This window comes from Lissotriton helveticus, chromosome 3_1, assembly GCF_964261635.1.
Source record: "Lissotriton helveticus chromosome 3_1, aLisHel1.1, whole genome shotgun sequence".
Classification (NCBI taxonomy): Eukaryota; Metazoa; Chordata; class Amphibia; order Caudata; family Salamandridae; genus Lissotriton; species Lissotriton helveticus.
This window is the reverse complement of record NC_136061.1, coordinates 368,880,008-368,900,087: the sequence shown is the minus strand read 5'-3', so window position 1 is coordinate 368,900,087 and position 20,080 is coordinate 368,880,008. Positions and strand designations below refer to the sequence as shown.

At 45.2% G+C, this 20,080-nt stretch overlaps 1 protein-coding gene across 1 annotated transcript in view; it reads left to right on the top strand.

Moving 5' to 3' along the window:
• The window catches only part of ERAL1 (Era like 12S mitochondrial rRNA chaperone 1), a 79,497-nt gene that overhangs the window by 17,797 nt on the left and 41,620 nt on the right, over positions 1 to 20,080 (top strand). The window contains exons 2-5 of the mRNA XM_078680089.1: positions 893 to 1,054; positions 1,790 to 1,917; positions 2,003 to 2,080; positions 2,536 to 2,582. Of these exons, the coding sequence (XP_078536215.1) occupies positions 893 to 1,054; positions 1,790 to 1,917; positions 2,003 to 2,080; positions 2,536 to 2,582 (415 nt within the window). The remainder of the gene's footprint in view (positions 1 to 892; positions 1,055 to 1,789; positions 1,918 to 2,002; positions 2,081 to 2,535; positions 2,583 to 20,080) is intronic.

The following is a 20,080-nucleotide window of genomic DNA, read 5'->3' as shown; positions in this document are numbered from 1 at the left end:
GCCAGCAACTGCTTCCAGCCACCCCATAGAGAAGTCTCTCATACCCCCCCACATGAATGCTCTGTCTACCCTGTATGCCGTGTCTTGATGATCGACAAATACCCAGTCATTCACAACCAGTAACTGTGAAGCCCAATAATAATTCAGAATATCTAGGACTGCCAGTCTCCTGTCCTATACCCCTCGCTACAATTTGGCCAATGCTATTATACCCCTCGCTGCAATTTGGCCAGTGCTCTTCTGGGGTCTTCCCTTTCCCCCTAGCTTCTTTTATGTAAACTTTCCTTATCGTCGCTCTTTCCTGTTGTACCATTCACTCACTAATTTGCATCTGTACTTAACTGAGGTTCAAATTGATATCTTGTTCTTAAGTGTATTTTTTTAAAATGTTTGTCTACTTTTGTACCCTCTCCTATTTTGATATAATGTGAGTATTCTGTTAATGTTCTATTCCTTGTAGCTTGATCTAAAACATATCGACAGTACTTAACTACTCCATTGTAATCCAGCGTTGAACATTTTAAGCTTTATAATGCCCTTTGATCATGTTCTCACTATATAACATCACACACACACAGTTTTATGAAGTAAATCATCTGCTCTGTCGGATTCATGGTGCTCCTCCTATGTTGTACATGTCTTCAGACCATCTTTCCTAGTGGGGCAGAAATCACAGGTAAAAGCTATGACTTGAGCCTTGCATAATTGGGCAGAAAGTATTTTAAAGAGGGAAACAAAATGGCAGAAATTGTCAATTCCAGTTTAAAAATATGACCTGACTTTACTGAAGAGAGGTGTTTGGGAGTTTGCATTACTACTACTACTGACCTGCAGAGTGTGTGTATTTGACCTGCAATCCACATGATTTTCTGCTTCTCGTCATTTCATGCAGTGTTTGTTGGGGGATATTTGAAGAAAAGGACTCAAGCGATCATTGTTCCTGCTGCTTGTTACGGAAAAAAGTCAGCACTGGGCCACATCCTTGGAGTTGTTAAAGAGCAGGAAACCTTTGCTGCACTAGGTCAACACCCACCACCGGTGTCCTTCATTAAAGGTAATTTCATGACACGCTTGTCTCCATGTCATTTTTCATGCACACTTCTCATATAAAATAACTTTTTATATTTTAACAGTCATTGTACATTGTGGGCAAAGAGCCACTTGTGTCACTTCAAAGATAGGGCATCTCTTACATTTCCAGTGGAACATAAGGGATTAAATGGTGAAGGGACATTTATGTGCCCAGCTGTTATCCAGTGTCCCCAGTTCTCATCCAGAGCTGGTGTCATTTGTTTCCAAGAACCAAGTGCATCAAAGGATTCTTTGCCTTGGAGGAAATGCTTTCAAATGTCACCTGGAAGTATGAGCTGGGATTGGGAAGTGGGAAAACACCCCTTCACTTGACAATGTGGGTGTATCTATTGAATCAGGGCTGTCCCTTTCTAATGAAGGATAAGGAATTGTTGCAAGTTGGCTTCTTCACACACCCAATACATTAGAAAGGAATAATTGACAACCAGCACTCTAGCATTTAAAAAGGCACTTCGTGCACAGAAAGCTAATTTCCAGCAACAGGTGAGGCACACAGGAATTGACTTCCCTGGGGCGGTGGAGGTTAATAAATTGTCTCACATTTTTGGTTATAAGTAGTATAGAAGCATTGATGGCACTTTGAATGCTGCCTGTGCTCCAAACAATAAATATTCTTGGTTTCTTCCTGCCATGTTTTGATCTATTTTAATTTGAGCATTCTGGACTGGTCTTTAACCTTAGTTTATTCTTTCTGCAGAGGAGCAGGACGGCCTGTTGCTGCATATCCCGGACCAGCCAGAGAATCCCAAGGTTCTAAGAGTGGCCATCATTGGAGCACCTAATGCTGGCAAATCCACCCTCTCCAATGAGCTTCTTGGAAGAAAGGTGACCTCGACCTCCTCTAGGGGTATGAATAATTAGCAAACCATAGAAGTAAGACCAGCATTAACACTGTTGTTCTGCTATCCAGGTTTTTCCTGTGTCCAAAAAGGTGCATACAACACGCTGTCAGGCCCTGGGAGTTATCACTGATGCAGACACCCAGATGGTGAGTTGAGAAGAGGAGTCTGTGTTTAATCTTAGCTGAAGGTATTTGAACTTTGTTAGGAAGGGTAAGTTTTGCTTGAACAGAAACACAAAGTTTTTTCTGTACCTATAATATTTCTCTATCTGGGTTGTCCTTCAGAAAAACCTGCTGGGCTGTCTTTCATCAGAGAAAAGATGGCTAAAGTTTATGGGAGCACCAAGTTTTTCAGACATGCAGCCAGTCTACCTAACCATATATCATTGACTGCATAAATCAGTGCATGTAGGGCAGGGATCTTTTCACTAGACATGTCTCTGATTTTGTCCACCAAAGTCCTTTCAACTCACTGACATTGGTTGGGTAGCGCACATGCAGGGATTAAATGCTTGATGCAGCTCGGGCAAATCGCAGAAACTGCTGTGCTCTGGAAAAATGAGGTTCTCATATCGCTGTTGATTTTTCCCTTCATCTTTTAGATCCTTCTAGACACGCCAGGCCTCACCAGCAAGTCAAAGATGAAAAGGTATGCAGATGTTAAGGAGTTCTTTGGGGAGAGGTATCAAAAGCCTACAAGATACAGCTGTGAAGGTTGTTGTATGCTATTTATTACCTTCAGAGGACATGAATGTAGAGAAGGCACATGCCCGAATGCAAGGGTGCAGCAGCGTACTAGGTGGAGACTTATTCCACGGTGGAGAATTGGGAGAGCACAAGATGAGGGGGCCCCTGATGTGTCCAGTTTGAAAGAAGAAGCCTGAATAATGTGGGCAGGGCACAAGTAGGAGGATTATAGGGCAGAGCAGGAGCAGGCACTAAGGTGGCGAACGCAAGGCTGGATATGAATTGCAGAGGGAAGTATTAGCATATGGGCAGCACCCTAGCAGAAGATACCATGAGTGATCATGGAAGAGGCCGTAGGGAGAACTTGAGCCTGAGATCCAAATGGTGGCCCATTGAAATAGCCTAGCAAGGAGGGCAAAGGTTGAAACTGATCCAAAGAAAAGGTTCAAGGAGTCCTCCGGGGGAAGCCGAAGCCAGAGTACTACTAAAGGAGGACACCCCAGGACCCAAGGACTCCGCAGTGGCTAAGAGCATACAATGGATGTGCTATGGGTTTTAGTTGCCACACCTTCTGTGGTCTCTGTCCTCATCTCCTCATTAGTTATATACCTACGTAGTTATTGTTATACTTCTGCTGCTCAGCCTGAGTGTCTGTGTGAGAGAATGTTGGTGAATGGAATGTTCATGTGTAGGGCGTGCCAATTGGAGATGGGCTGAGCAGCAGTGAGGCTCCTCCTGGTGAGGCTCTCTGTGTAACTTCTTGCCTGAATAAATAAACATGAAGATACCATCTGGAATGGACATTACCTTTATTACAACATATTTTGGCAACAATCTGGAAAGAACCAACGTGTTCCACCTGATGAACTGCTGAAACTTGCATCCTCGAGAAATTCAAAGGTAAAGAACCTTCTATAACTTCAAGCTACAGACTAAAAGCATACTGGCACACCTGAGTGAGCCCCACCAGTTACCCCTACACTGGTCGCCCCAACTTCTCTGTGCCAGTCCCTGCTCTACCTTCCAGCTTCCTCTCCTGCTTCCTAGGCACTGTTGTCCCTGTCCTGCAACTTTGGGACAGTACTTTCACAAGTGCAGTTTCCTTCATGAGCTTCCAGTTCTTGCTACCGTTACCTGCCTGTCCTGCCGTTTGCGCCCCTGCTGTCTTGCTTCCTCCCTGTTCTGCTGCCTACTTTGTTGCCTTCAACCACGGCCTGCTCGTTCCTGCCTCATTTTATTTGTCCCTGCCAAAGTTGCCCAAAGACCTGCTGCAACCTACAACATTACAGCGAGTACCCTGTAATGTGGAAACCTCCTTCTACACGTACCCTCAAGTCTCTTTTAACTTTATTGGGCACTCTGCTCTCATCGATCCTGATTACTGGTTGTGTGGACTGCACCGGTAAGGCGATGTGGAATAGTATGCCAGCCTGTGTCAAGATATTGCCACAACGCGGAGGCTTGTTATTCTGTTGAGCACTGAATTATGAGGATGTTAAATGCGGGGCGTTATTGAGTTCCTGCATGACAGACCAGACGGCGCTCGGCTTTTGCAGTGAAGGCACATATACCAATTGATTCAGGATTGACCTTCCGGCTTTCCTCCAGGGTGTGATATTTTCCGCCTGCGAGTCCAGATCCACCTGTTCCCCCCGCCCCCACCCACCACTGTCTTGATAAAGACCCGCCGTGACCACCAACCGGGGCACATTAGGGTCGAAACGTCGACGTACAACTTGGGTCAAGTAACCTCCAGGAACGGGCACAGTAACCATCTGCTTCCTTGGAGCATTAACTCGGAACTCTGGGTCAGATGTAGGTAGGCTTTTACCGATCGGTAACAGCCGATTTCGGCCGTTACCGACCAGTAAATGGATTTTGAGATGTAGGGGGCAATTTCATACAGAATCGGTAAATTTACCGATCGGTAAATTTACCGATTCTGTAAATTACCGAATCAGTATTTTTACCGATTCGGTAAATTTGAGATGTAGGTGGGACTCTTCTGAGTCCCACAAGCCTTACCGAATCGGCATTTTACCATCAAATCCAATTTGATGGTAAAATACCGATTCCGGTGTGCATGCACATGTGTGCATGCACACCTCTGCCATGTGACAGGCAGACCTGCCCTTGGGGCATGTATGCCTGCCACATGGCACCCAAGCCTGTTTTGGGGGGGCCAGAGGGTGTCAAAGTGACACCCCCTGCACCCTTGTGAAATTCGGTATTTACCGATTCGGTAAATACCGAATCGGTAATGCCCATTCATTCCTATGGGCTTCAAAGCCCATAGGAATGAATGGGCATTACCGGTCGGTATTTACCGAATCGGTAAATACCGAATTTTACCGATTCGGTAAAAAACATCTGGATTGTCCTACATCTCCCCCCTTCATATTTACCGACTCTTAAATACCGAATCGGTAAAATTCGGTATTTAAGAGTCGATAAATATTATTTACCTACATCTAGCCCTCTGACCTCTAAATCAATAACTTCCCCCCCCCCAGTGTACAATACTGTATAAAGTTGTATATAATGTGTCACTGAATAACACTGCACTATTCACTTTTGTTCACCAACAGTCACTCCTCACCTATTTTTAGCATTTATTGAAACGCATACGGAATGAAGTAATTCCGCTATGTTGTAATTGTGACTTTTACTGTATAAAAAACTGTGAATTTCGGTTGTTTTCAGAGAGGTTTCATTGAATTTGATTGAATATAATTTGTTCATTGTGGCATGAGCTAATACTGCCTTTCCTTGAAGCAATGCATTCTGCTACCCAACAGAACCATTTTTCTTTTTAATCGCACTTACCCAGGTTCTGAGGGACACGGGGTTACCCCTTTTCTGTTAAGTTAAATGCGGGTGAGCCGTGCCTTTCATGTTTATGTGCGCTTTTGTGGAGTTAAGACTCTTTGGTTCACTTACATGGTCCCTGGTTTCCCCATTACAATTGGCAGTTGTAAAGTCATGTTTAAATGTAAACTATGCATGTGCTTTCTTCAGCACGTGCAATCCTAACTGCGTACACGTACCTCCGTGATACCTTCTGTGACGCCAGTTAATTTCTCGGCCTGCTATTGGACGTTTTGGTACACTAACGCACCGTGAACCACCCTGCACAGCGTCTGGAGGGTGCCGCCATCTTTTGGTTGGCAGAAGGCACCATTTTTTTCTCCATGTACTGCACAAATGAAGCACAGGTACCACCAAAGGACTTTGTTCTTGTCAACCAAGTTTTTTTTTTTTTTGCCAACCACGTTTTTTTCTCTTGCGTGGTGCTCTTCGTTTGGACTGCCTCTTCATTTGTGTTGTGGTGAGCTGAGCTTTCAATGAATTCTGCCAAACTTTGATCTGGCAACACTTAAGAAGTTTTTGGGGAATGGGAAACCTTCAAAATAGAGGTACTGCTGTTTTTCTTTCCTCATTCATGCTACTCGTTTTTCAAGCTACATGCTTTGTTTTTAGAGTCACATTGCGGAGCTGCATTCCTTAAAGACATAATTCGACTATGCACTTCTTTCAACAATGTTTATGTGCACTGGACTCACCAGCCGAGTTACTTAATTTTTTTTTATTTATTAAAACAGAGCTACATGTTGGTCTTATTTGTTCATGTAAACTTGTAGCGTGTTCAATACTTTGCTGTTTGACTATGTTGTTGTTCCCGTGTTTGCTGACATTTTGTTTGCTGTGCTTACTTGCCATTTTCCTTCCTCCTTTTTCCAAAGGAATGCTTGCTTCCTTTGAACATGTTACGGTCTGCCATGTATACCGCGTACTTGCTTACATGAAGTTCTGTATTTTGTTCACCCTTAATTCATTTTGCTCCCTTGAGTTTTACATATATATTGTGTTAGTTTGCTACCAATCATGCCATTGGTTATAGCGTTTCTTGGTATTGCTTTCTCTCACGTTATATGGTAATGGGTCAGTGTGGTGTAAGCACCCACTGTTGTACGGATGTATTGGTTCTGTATGGAGTCCCTTTCCACACATCACAACCCAACTTTATGTTTGGGTGGCGGTTATTGATGGTGATTGGAGTGATCTTTACTTGTTTTGTATGCCTACTTTATATTCATTTACTTACGTGATTTTCAGGTTACTGCTTGCTTGCAAGTGTATTACTCTCTTGGATTTCAAGGTTTCCGTTCTTGATTTGCTTTTTCCCATCACACGTCTGGGTTGCGTTGGATGTTCCCTTGGTTCTGTGTGAAGCCCCTCCACACCCCAACTTTAGTTGTTGGGGTAAGAGTTTTGCTTGCTTACTTTACATGTATTTACTTACGTAATTTCAGATTGCTTCTTGCTTTGGTCTGCATTGCATTGTTACTCCCTTGGGTGTCAAGGTTTCCTTTGCTTGCTTTGCGTTTTCCCCTCAAACATCAGGGTTGTGTCGGGAGTCCTTTTGGGTTTGTGTGTCGCCCTTTACACACATCACACCCCATTTTGTGGTTGGGGGAAGTGTGCTACAGGTGTGCTTGTTACGGTGTTCTGTGTGGATATTTTCAACACCTGCTTTTTATTTTTTAATTACTGGTTTGTTTCCTTTCACACTTTCTTTGTTGGTTCTCTTGTGCTTCTCATGTTTGCTTGGCCAGCTTGCACGACCCTAGTACTTAGGTTGGTCTGTAGTCTGTGGTGTTGGCTTGCTTTGCGATAGAAAGGAGGATGATGTACATGAGTCATTGCACTTGTGTTATGTTTCTCCCTCCTTATTTTCTATTCTTTGCATGAATGTTCTATCTTCGCTTTAGTAAGTTGTCAGCTCATGTATTCTTGCAATGATTCTTATGCCTTTTGAATCCCTTCTTTTCCGTTGCAAAGAAGGGGGATGCTGCTCAGCCTGAGTGAGAGGATGTTAGTGAATGGAATGTTCAAGTGTGTGAGTGTCAGTTGGAGGTGGACTGAGCAGCAGTGAGGCTGCTCCTGGTGGGGCTCTTTGTGTAACTTCTTGCCTGATTAAAGAAACATGAAGATAACATCTGGAATGGACATTACTTTTTATTACAACAGCTATGTTCTTTCCTTGCCTTCTATTCTTGAGGCTGGGTAGCTTCTCTGCATTCCATGTGTCATCCATGACAACACAATGCTCTGCCTTGCCCAGCCTCACCTTTGGCAGTTGGATGTTAGCTGCTGCCTGGGCTGGTGGTCTATACATGTACTCTTGAATAAATCTACTTAAAGACCTGCTGATCGTTTTATGGCCTTTATAACACTGGCGACGAGTTATGCCTGCTTGGGGACAGGGATTCCTAGATCATCAGCTTCCCCATCAAACTCGTTTGTGATCTGCAGCGCTTACTTGGCCATGGTTTGATATCTCCTTGGACTGTGTAGATTCAGGTACTCTAAGTTGAGTTTAAACTATTTTTCTTCCTGGTTTTGGCTAGGTTTGGGAGAATTATTCTATTTTTTCGTGGCCTAGCAGTTGGACTTTGAAAATCTGAAGGCCAGAAGTAACTGTAGTTTCTACTCAAACTGCCAGTCAAGGGTGGCCTTGTGACATCGGTTACCTGAGGCTTCTCTGTGTGCTGTGCTGTTTCCCTGGCAACTGAGTGGTATGCGCACTGTTCATACATGCGCTCCTCCATTGTCCTGGATCACGTATTTCTTCATGGCGGTGCGCTGAGCCGCTACTCATGGTCGTGGGTCTCCTTCTGGCACTTCCAATTCCATTGGATTCCCGCTCTGCAAGATTGCAAAGCCGTTTCTGCCTACGTGTGCGTTGCATGCGCAGTGTACACCCGCTCCTGCCTGTAGTGCGTGGTGCATGCGCTGTGTACTCTCATACTGCAGTGAGCGTGCGCGGTTGTGTGCACACTTCCTCTTGTGTTGTAACCATGCACTTTGATGCACACACCTCTCTCTGAGCTATTAGCATGCATGGTGATGCGCACACCTTCTTGGAAATTTGGAGCATGCGCATTCGTTTTTTTCCCTGGCACTAGGTTACATCTTTATTCAGTGGAATATGCGCGGTGATGCGCACACCATTTCTATGAGGTCCTGTCTTTCTACAGCGTGTCAGTGACACTCTCACTTCTTTTGGGATTTGATTTGAGTTTTATTAAGTGCGCAGGGATGCGCGCACCTTTCTCACATGTTGGGACATTCCTGTATGGCATGTTATTGTGACTTCTGCAACATTTCTGTATGGCACATTATTATTATTTTTTATTTTAAATTCAAATTATTTTTATTGGGTGTTTCAGTATCAAATAAAATGCAAATGAAACATACATTGGATACATACCTTAATACAATAGAAATAGTACAATAATGCAAAAGGATAATAAGTAACGTAAAGTAGGGTACAAAATAATACATACTACATTAGTCGGCGTATGTGGTTGGTTGTAGTGGGGTCGCTTACAACAGTCTACATCGGTAGAACTTGAAATAGTACAGAATAAGAGGTGGTAAAGTTATGAGGTTGAAGCTCAGGGTCTCAGAGTGAACAATGGTTGTAGGGTAACTCCACACACCCGGTTTATGGTGTTGTCAGTTCGGTTCAAATGTGTAGGGGGGTGAAGATACCTAAGGCGGTTTATGGGTGGTAAAATAACTGTCAAGGGTAGACCACATCTTTCTCACAGGGGGGCGCCAAGGGGACTGTTGGAGAGCTATGTTATCCGCTCCTCGGAGGCTAATTACCCAGTTGAGCCAGCAGGCAAAGTTAGCGTTGCTAGTGTCCTTCCAATTGCTAAGGACTACCATAACAGCTGCTGTGAGCAGGAGATCTAGTAATACTCTGTCGTCGGCGTTGAGGGAGGGATCTTGGGTGAATCCGAAGACCAGGTACGGTAGCTTTCTAGAGGGAGCAATGGGGAAAACCTTACTAATCAAATCAAATATCTTGTCCCAAAAGGAGGTTACACAGTCGCATTGTAGGATAATATGTGCTAACTCGCCTTCCGCCCGCTTACAGTTCCAGCAAAAGGCGTCTGGGCTGATGTTATGCGCATATAGACGCGCCGGAGTCCAAAAGGCTTTGTGGAGGAGCCAATATTTGGTCTGGGATAAAGTAGGGCTAATTTTGTATTGCATGCAAGATTCCCAGGTATTGGTCCAATCCGCTTCTGAGATCGGCCTAGACGAAAGTGCGGACCAGAACTGTGTGAGCGGTGTGGTTAGATTGGAATGTTGGGGGCGACTGAGTTTGTAGAGATATGACACTTGGTGACCTAATCTTTTTAACCTAGCGAGGTAAATTGGGAGGGAGAGGGGTGTTAGTGAGAGTTTCGCCTTAGAGAGTGCAGCTTTTATGTTTAAGAAGGTGTAGAATTCTAGTGGCGCAAGACTATAAGTAGCTTGTATGTCCCTGAACGGAATTGAGTATGACCCCTCGAATAGTTGGTGCGGGAAGAGGATGCCTTTTTTAACCCACTGCGAATTAAACAGTGGTTTGCCTTTGTATAGTATATATCGATTATTCCATAAGGATTCCCAACCTGAGCAGCGAATGCTATGTTCTAGAAATTTATCGATTTTAAGAAGTGCCGCTTTCGTATTACGGAAGATTGGTTTCGAGTGGGTTAACATGTTTAAGTTGGTGGAAAGGGCAGCAGCAGGGGCGATGCCGTCTAGGATCGCTCGCTCGACTTCCAGCCAAACAGGGGTGTAGTCTACCGTGGGGGCTAGCCAGTGGGCTACTTGTTTTGCTAGAAAAGCGGACTCGTAGCGCCTAAAGTCTGGCAGGTTGACCCCTCCTAAAGACTTGTCCAAGCGTAATTTTTTAATGCTGATCCTCGCTTTTTTCCCTTTCCATAGGAAGTTGCTAAGTGCCTGGTCGAATTTGTGGTAGAAATCTTGGGTAAGGGTTAGAGGAAGCATGGAAATGAGATAATTCACCAGAGGCGAGATCGTCATCATCTTGATGGTCTCAACTCTGCCCCACCAAGTGATGAAGCGAGGGGAACATCCTTCCAGTTACTTTACAAACCCTGGTTGCCAGCAGAGACCAGAGTTTCCCAGCATGTCTTTGGTGGCTAGGATGTTTAATGGTTTAACCTCCGATTTTTCCCGATTGAGTTTATACCCGGAATGGATGGAATACGTTTCAATGGTGGACATCAATGCAGCGATGGAGGACTCCGGGGACTCAGATACTATCAGAATGTCATCCGCATAGGCGGCTAATTTAACACAGGTATCTCCAAAACTCACTCCCTTAATTTTATCATTCTTTTTAATGTCGGCGAGAAGGGGTTCCATCGCCAGGAGGAAGAGTGATGGGGAGAGGGGGCAGCCCTGTCTGGTTCCCTGATCCAGGTTAAATGGTTCCGACAATGAGCCATTTATGGCAATCCGAGCGGAAGGGGAGAGGTATAAAGCCATTACCATGTCTATGAAGGTGTTCCCTAGGTTGAAGGTGGTCATGCAATGTTTAAGAAAGTGCCAAGAGACTCTATCGAATGCTTTCTCCGCGTCTAGCGTAATAGCCACGGAGGGAGCAGCAAACGCCTTGGCTTTCTCTATAACATGGCATAGAAGTCTCGTGTTATCATTAGACATGCGATGTTTTAGGAAGCCAACTTGTGATGTACTAATTAATTTAGGGAGGAGTGAGTTCAGTCTGGTCGCTTTGATTTTGGCGTAGATCTTACAGTCCAGATTTATTAGTGATATTGGCCGGTCATTTTTTGTCAGTAGAGGATCCTTCACTTCTTTAGGTATGATGAAAATGGTGGCCTCACTCATTGAGTTAGTTACCCCTTTTTTGAGGCGAAGAATTGGAACAATTTTAGTAGGGTTGGGCTAATAGGTGCTCTGAGTTCCTTATAGAATCTGCCTGAGAAGCCGTCGGGGCCTGGTGCTTTATTGCAGTTGAGGGTTTTAATGGAAGCCAAGACTTCCTGTAGGGTGAGCGGGGAATTCAGTTTAGAATTATCAGCATCATTGAGTTTTGGGAGGCATAATGAGTTCAGGTAGTCAGAGCACGCCTGTGCATCAAAGTCTAGTTAATTCTTATAGAGGTCTTCATAAAAGGACTTGAAGGTGTGAAGAATGTGGTTTTGTTTAGTTTTGACGATATTGTTTTGATCTTTGATTGAGGCAATGTTAAATTGCCTTTTCTTATGTTTTAAGTAGGATGCCAATAGATTCCCAGCTTTGTTGCCCTCACATACCTTCAAGGCCTTAAATTTATTAACCCAAACTCCCGCTCTTCTGCTAAGAATCGCGTTATATTCGTATTTCTTTTTAGTGAGGTCGTTTAGAATCGACGTGTTGTGGAGGTCAGCTGCATGAGATAGTTCTAGGGTCTTAATGTCTTTCTCTAGAGTAACGAGCTCTAGATTTAGTTTTTTGTTTTTGTGCCCGGATGCTAATAATCACTCCCCTTATAGTGGCCTTAAGTGCGTCCCAGACATTCGCTATATCCGAGTCCGGAGTATCGTTTAAGGTGAGGTAATCATGTATGGCAGTCTCGATCTTTTTTTTGTTTTCTGGTTCGGAGAAAATATCATCATTAAATCGCCTTCTCTTCGGGGTAAGAATGGATCTGGAGCCTACTAGTTTGGTTTGTATGCTGGAGTGGTCAGAGACCAGTTTGGGAGCAATATAGGTTTCTTCAATGAGGTGTGTGAAAGGACTGTTGATGAGGATATAATCGATTCTGGAATAGGAATTGTGGGGAGGCGAGTAAAATGTGTAATCACGACCGTCTGGGTGTTGCAATCGCCACGAGTCCTGTAGGTCGAATTTGGAGCAGAGGCGTTGTAAAGTATTGTGTGAACGAGTGGGGTGATTAAGTACAATTTGATTGGCGATCAATTACTGGGTCTAAAGGTAAGTTAAATTCCCCTCCAACGATTAGTAGTTCATCCTGTGGGATGTTTTCTAGTATAGGTTGAGTGAGTCCCAAAAGATCGGATCATCGCCATTTGGGCCATAAATATTCAATACATAATTGTGGTCGTCGTTCTTTAGAAGGTGTGCCATGACTAACCTACCATCGGTGCCCTGAGTGTGTGAAACTATGGAAATGTTGGACTTCTTTGCAATGAGGGTGAGGACTCCCCTATTTTTGTGCACTGCCAGGGAGCATAGAGTGTGTGAGATCCAGTGTTGTTTGATAAATTCAGCGTCATCGTTTGACAGTTTGGTCTCCTGGAGTAGGAAAATGTGACCCTTGGATTTGGCCAAATATTCTAGGACTTTTCTCCGTTTAACAGGGTGGTTGAGTCCTTTGACATTTGGGGAGACATCGTTAAGGCCTTCCGATATGGACTTGGTGTGGGTCATGGGGCTGCAGTGTGTCGCTTGCGATTTGGTAAACCTACTGTAGTGAGGATTACTGCGGATTTGGATTTGGGAAATGGCCTGGTTCGTCAGTAAGGTTCGTGAGATTCAAAAAAGGGCTGTGAGAGCACGTGTCGAGCAACCAACGAGAGACATTTCGGCTTTATAGAAACCTGTACTTTTGTAAACAAATGGACTTCAGGAAATAAAAGAAAAGAGCACAAAAGACATACTGAAACAATCCAAGAAGAATTGATCCCCCCCCTCCACCACCCCCTCTTTTCCTACCCATCCCCCCTCCTACCCTGCCCGCCCCCCTCCCTCCTCCCCCAGAAATAGAACTTAGGAGCAGCGACGGCAGTACCGTCCATGCTCAACGTAGGATGATTTGTTAGGTGTCAGCATAACAGGAGATATCAACAATTCTAGTCAGTATACTCTATCAAAGCATAGCTAAGCAATTGGTATTATAGCTGTACAGGCAATAACTGGTCATAAATAGGCTAACATTCTACAGGACTATAAGACTGTAGGAAGTATAACAGAGCACAATGACGACGCAAGAGCCACGAGTGTGAATATTTTCCTCTCCAGTTTGGAGATAAGAACAGTGTCATTAAGTGACTCTTTAATATTGGACTTTCCGGCTCCGACATGCAACTGAAAAGTAGCCATCGAATGGTGTGCTGTGAGGCACAAAAAAGGGTAATAGCTGGTCCGACCTGGTGGTGATGATCAACTTGGATATTGAAAACAGGCAAGTACAACAGAAACGTGGTTTTACATGGAACAAGTAGGTGAATAGACATATGCAGACATATGCAGGCGGCCCACATATAAGTGGGGAACAAGTGAGACATCGCCTTTGACCGGCAGGCTTTTGCCTTTAGGACTTATGGAAGCGGGCAGACGAGAAGTGACGGAGATCCTCAGACAAATAAATGATCAGCTCAACCTTGTCCTGTGTTTAGGTTTGTTCGTTCATGGGCATCTGTCTTCCGTTTATTTGACGCGCTGTTAGAGGAGTCCATTGCTTGTGGTGGGGAATCCTCCAGGAATTGCTCTAAGTCTTTAGGATCCGAGAAGAAGCGAGGTTTGCCGTGGATGATGATTTTGAATCTCGCCGGACCTGCAAAGGAGAACTGTATTCCTTTTGATTTCAGCTTTTCTCTTTGGGCCAGGAAGCCTTTTCGGACCTCCACCGTGTCTTTCGAGTAGTCCTGAGTAAAGGTGATTTTGTGGCCTTCCCAGGTGACAAAGTGGTTGTGTCTAGCGAATTACAGGATGGCTTCGGTGTGTTGGAAGCGTAGTGGTTTGCAGCTCAGCGGGCGAGGGCCCTTATATCCATGAGGGATGAAGGTTGGTATTCTGTGAGCCCGATCAAGCTCAAGTTCATGGTTGAAAGAATTACCTGTTACCGCCGGGATCCAAGCTTCCAAGAAAGCTACGCAGGAATCAGCATCCTTCTCTGCGTTCTCAGGAACTCCAAAAATGCGAACGTTTCCCCTCCTGTTTCTATCTTCCAATTCTGCATTCTGGTGTTTGAGGGAGTCGGTCGACTTTTGAAGCTGTAGAATGGTTTTGGCTAAAAGGTTGGCTTTGTCTTCAACATCACTTATTCTTTCTGCCTCGTCTATGCTTTTGTGTACAGAGTTCATGTCTGCCCTAATCGCAGTAAGTTCAAGCTGCATGGTGTCTGTATTGCTCTTCGTAGATTTGGCAAGGTCATGCACCTCTGCCAGCTTTTTGAGGGTCATTTCCAGAGTGGTGTTAAGGTCCGCTCTTGCTTTGATGGGCCATTCCGATAGGGATGGTTCAGGCCGCACCTTCTTGTTGTTCTTTTCGTCGTCTCTCTCCGCCATTTTGTTGGTTTTCCGTTGCGGGCTAGCAATGGGGCGGAGATCTTCCAGTTTGACGGTAGGGCCAGATTCAAAGAAAGCGGTTAGGCTAAAGCGGAGGTTGGGCTTAATCACTGACCTGGGTGAGAGATCCAGAAGTGACGCGAATTGGGTTTAGGGTGAGTATAATTCAAGAGTTGCGTCACTTATTTTATGAATCACTTCACGGTGCTTCGATGAGCAGTGTGGATGCAGGGTATGTACCCGATTGGCTCCCCGTTTCTCTACTGTAGTGGCGACGGTGATGGTCGTGGCGCTGCCTCTTGGAGTAAGTTTGCGTGACCTGATGTCACGTGGGTCCCCTCTGATTTCCCTGGGGTGGCAGAACACTGGTTGGTAGGTGAACCGGCAACAGTGAGGGACAGTCAGCAATTCCAGTTGACACAAGGATGGTAGCTGAGCTCTTTGAGGCAGTACTACAATATCTCTGGATCGGGGTTATAGAGTATGTGGTAGCATTAGCAATATCTTTGGTACATTTTGCGTCATAGGCACCCAAGCGGCATTGGCATTGGCATCATTAGTGGCAGTAGCTAGGCCTTCCAGGTGTACTTGATCATGGTTGAGACCCTCATGCTGTGTTGAGCGATTTTCGCACTGAATTTTCGTCACAATCGCCGCCATTTTGAGGTCAGGCAAGTCTCCCAGGGAGGTCCGATCAGTGTGATCTTCGTGGCGCTTGGAGACAGCAAATTTCACAGGGTCGCTGTACGGTAGGCACCCATTTTGGCAGTATCAGTAGCTGTGAGGCTGGGGTGTCATATCCACGTTCTGAACGGCCCCGGTCGTGTCTATTGCACGGAGGAGTGGATGCGGGTCGCCATCTTAGAGGCAGGTGTGGCGGAGTGTGGTAAATAGTTTCTATATCTTTTCCCTCTCTACCACTTCATCAGAATGTCCTGTGACATCATGGAATGTTTGAGTGCCTTACTGTGGTGAGATTGTCAGTTGGTCATCTCAGGCTGAGGAGCTGGTAGCTCGCTCCTGGTGGGGTTTTCTTCTTGTATCTTCTTACTTAATAACTTGCCACCTATCTACATGATAATAAAGAGGGATCTATAACTACACCTGCACTACGCATCATCATTTATGTACCACAGTTTGGCGACGTTTCTTGGACTAACCTACGCTGCAAGGAAAGTGGATTGAAATTCAGCATTAAGGAAACCAAGGACTGTTCTGGGACCCAGTAAAAGTCTAAACAAGAAAAAGCTAAACATTTCAAGGAATTGGAGAAATGCCCAGTAAACCCCACCAGCGTCCTTTTCATCTTGGCAGCCTGTACCCTGGGCGTTTGTTGTGTGAAGGAGCCAACTGCCATCTTGCTGTCATCTGGACATTGACTGCCTCCAGCCACAAAAGCGTCTGAGATTCAGCTGGCCTGATCACCCTACTGTGTCTCTACAGCTTTTGCATCTTGACAGTTCGTCCTCTCTTCAACTACTGTGGGACAAGTGAGACATGTGTGTACTCCCACAGTGTGGGCACGTTTTCTCATGTAAGCACTTCTTGCGTCTGCTTTCATGGAAGGGCCCCGGCGCAAGCAGTACTCTATCCCTCACAACAACCACCACTCTTTGAACTAACATGCATGTATGGATAAGCGTGTTTTACCTGGATTTGAGCGACTTTTCTTTGCCTATTTTGGTGTTCAACATGTTGCCATGGTTCAATGACAGTTTAACTGTCAACTTAGAGACCGCGAATTTGAGGCTGATATTTCTCCCACTCATGGGATTGTTGTCAACATCGATGCAGACGTAAGGAAACTTACTACAAGCTGGTGAGAGATTAAGTCTTTGCGACCTGGATCTAAGAAATAATACGGTATGATTGGGACTTTGCTTTGTGAGCTACACCGAGATATTTAATTTTTTGGTCCCTGGCCTCCGTGACTGACAGTGGTTTGTCCCCGTGTTGTTTTTTGCCTCTCTCCATGACGACACTAGGAGGTCTCAGGAGTAGTGTGGCTCACTGGTTAGAGGCGGCAGGCCTGAGAGCAGAAGTCAGCCTGGGACCAGGGTTCAATTCCCGACGCGGCAGGGTCGTGGACCTTGGTCAGCGGACTCGATAATTCTCGCTTCGGTGCTTACTCTAATCAGGGGTTCCACTCGGCAACTCTGGGCATTAGCTTGCCTAATCTCCACAACGGCCCCACCAATTCCGGGGATGCCTGGCTCCACCTTGGGGACTCCCAGCAAGGGACCATCCCACAGGGAAAGCCAGGACGGGTTCCCCAGAGTTATACAGCGCCGGGACGCCCCGTTGCTGGGGCAGCTGTGCGCTTTACAAGTATACTACATTTACATTTTACATTTGCTTATGTGACTTTGCCCAAGATTTGGATACTTCAGCTCATCTGCATCTTCCATCATGAGTGAATGGACACGTTATAGACACTACCCTGAAATTCAGTTGGATGCTGTTTGTACTGTACCTGCTTGGTTTGATAGTTGCGGAGTGTCTCACTGCTTCACAGCGGCATTAATACTCGCCAGGCGTATGACTGTTTCCCAACTGCATTTCTGTCCTCTGTTGTTCCGTTCTCTCTGCTTTCTGCTGCACTTCTGATGACGTAGTGGAATGCATAACAGTGTTGGTGGATGACAGTGATGACGCTCATGAATCTCCAATCAGCGTCCATTACACTTGCTTCTCATTCTTCCCGTCGTCACACGTTTCTCTCTGTGACTCTGACCAATCTCGTATCATGGTCTGCTCACGTCACAAGGAAGCCATTTTAGCTACTCCAGCGTCCAGGAAACTATCCACGCCGATCGGTTTCCACAGCAACGGACTCCGACAGTCACGGGGCGTCTATGCAAAGCTTTCGTCTGTTTTTGGAATCATCTCTGCCAGCAATTCCTGCTCACTAAGTCTGCCTCAGCCACACACACGCTGTTTGTGTATCCGTCAGCTTCAGGTCTCAAGGTACTTTTCTCTGCGCATCTGCGCATCAGCTACAGGTCTCGAGGTTCTTTGCACGTTTACCTCAGCGATACACACGCTCTTTGTGTATCTGTCAGCAATATACTTTTTGTTCTCTTCGACAACATCCACAGAGTTTGTACCAGCGATACACACGTTCTTGGTGTCTTTGGCAGTAGTAGTATGTCTACTTTACAGTGAATTACAGTAATACACTAGAAAGATATTTTCAATTAGCACCAGTTGTGTATAATTGTTTTTTTGTTTTACGAGGAGAGTTTGTGTCTTCTCTTATTATGTCACATTTTTGTTTTGTCTTACAAGGTGTACCCTTTTATTAGGGGAGGTTGTCAGTGTGTGACTATTGTTTTTTTGGTTCCAGGGGTTGTGTTGAACAATTTTTACATTGTTCCATGGTGCACTCTTTTATTTAGAGGTTGTGATGTCATGGCTGTTATGCCTCTTGTTCCAGAGGGTTAGTACCCTATGGTGTACCCTTACTTAGGGGAGGTTGTGGGGAGGTTGTGGTGCCAGTCAGTGCCGAAGTTTTGTTACCTAGGGTCATGTTGTTACCCTTTGAAGAAGTTACGTCACACATTGTTAATGTGGTGTACCCTTTCATTAGGGGAGGTTGTCTGCATGTAACAACTATTCTTAAAAGTTTCAAGGATTAGTATCCTTTGGTGTACCCTTTTCTAGGGAATGTGGTGTGCGTGCTCAGCGCCACCATTAGGTGATGTTGCGTTGAACAATTTTTACATTGTTCCATGGTGCACTCTTTTATTTAGGAGAGGTTGTAATGTCATGGCTGTTATGCCTTTTGTTCCAGAGGGTTAGTACCCTATGGTGTACCCTTTTGTTAGGGGAGGTTGTCAGTGTTTGTCAGAAAGTTGCATCACTCTATTTTTGTGTTGTTCCACCATTAGGTTAAATTGCGTTGAACAATTTTTACATTGTTCCGTTGTGTACCCTTTTGTTAGGGGAGGTTGTCTGTGATTGTCTAAGTTGCATCACTCTATTTGGGTAGGCGGGGTGCGTGGTCAGCGCTACCTCTTGGTGTAGTTGCGTCACAGTTGTCAGTGTGTGGCTACTGTGTTCTTTGTTGCATGGGCGTTAGTGTCCTCTGGTGTACCCTTTCCTGGGGAGTTGTTCTGTTCCACAGTTTAAAGGTTGCCTTTCTAGGTGTACCCTTGGAGGGGATGTTGTTAGTGCACGTCATGCACTAGTCTTTATTGCAAGGCATCCCCTTTTTTCTGTGTAGGTTGCTAGTTCATTTTTTTGTGCTTACTTCCATCTGCACACATTTTGTCTCTTGGTTGTTACACCCTACTTGGTTTACCAGGATCACTACCTTGTTTTATTAAGGAGGGTGGATGGGCATGTTATGTAATTTGCATTCTTGTGTTTTGACCAACCATGACCATTTGTGCATCTTATGAATATCTTTCTACATGCCTCTTTTTAAATTTTCTTTGTTTCTGCTTCCACGCTGGAGTTTCCTGCTTTTCAAATTGTCTCTTTGACTTGCTCTTGTGTCTACAGTCTCCTCTGAATCCTTCTGCTCCGTCTTAACTTCTTACTTGCTGTTGTTCGCTAACGGAAGAGGATGTGTGGTAAATAGTTTCTATATCTTTTCCCTCTCTACCACTTCATCAGAATGTCCTGTGACCTCATGGAATGTTTGAGTGCCTTACTGTGGTGAGATTGTCAGTTGGTCATCTCAGACTGAGGAGCTGGTAGCTCGCTCCTGGTGGGGTTTTCTCCTTGTATCTTCTTACTTAATAACTTGCCACCTATCTACATGATAATAAAGAGGGATCTATAACTACACCTGCACTACGCATCATCATTTATGTACCACACGGAGACATGGGGGCCGGTTGTAATAATTTGCGCTGGATTTAGGCAGCAGGCATTTGCGGCTGACTTGCGGTGGGCTGCGCTGGGATCGGCTCACCTCGGGGGGTCTCATTTGGTGATTTCGGCGCAGTAAGAAACGAAGGGCAGGTCTAGGGAAGCGACTCCCCGGCCCTTCGTTCACTCGTGCTTGGGCTGGCAGGCGCCGAAGTGCGGGAGCTAGAAAGAGCATTTCCCGTCCATACTCTTCACTCCGAGTGTGCTCCGTGATGTTGGGAGCCCGAATGTGGTGGGTGTTGCACTGGGGGCTTGATGGTTCACTCCTGAGGCGAAAGAAATCGCTCTCCTACGCGGCAGGGATCAGGTTAGGCGGCCATTACCACTGACTTCTGCAATTATTTTAGATTGCATTGTGCTTTAACTTTTTGTTTAACAATTGGTATGCCAAGTACTGTGGTCTCTCTTCTCTTCACAAAAAGCCTCATCCAACATGTCTCAACCTCCACAATTTCTT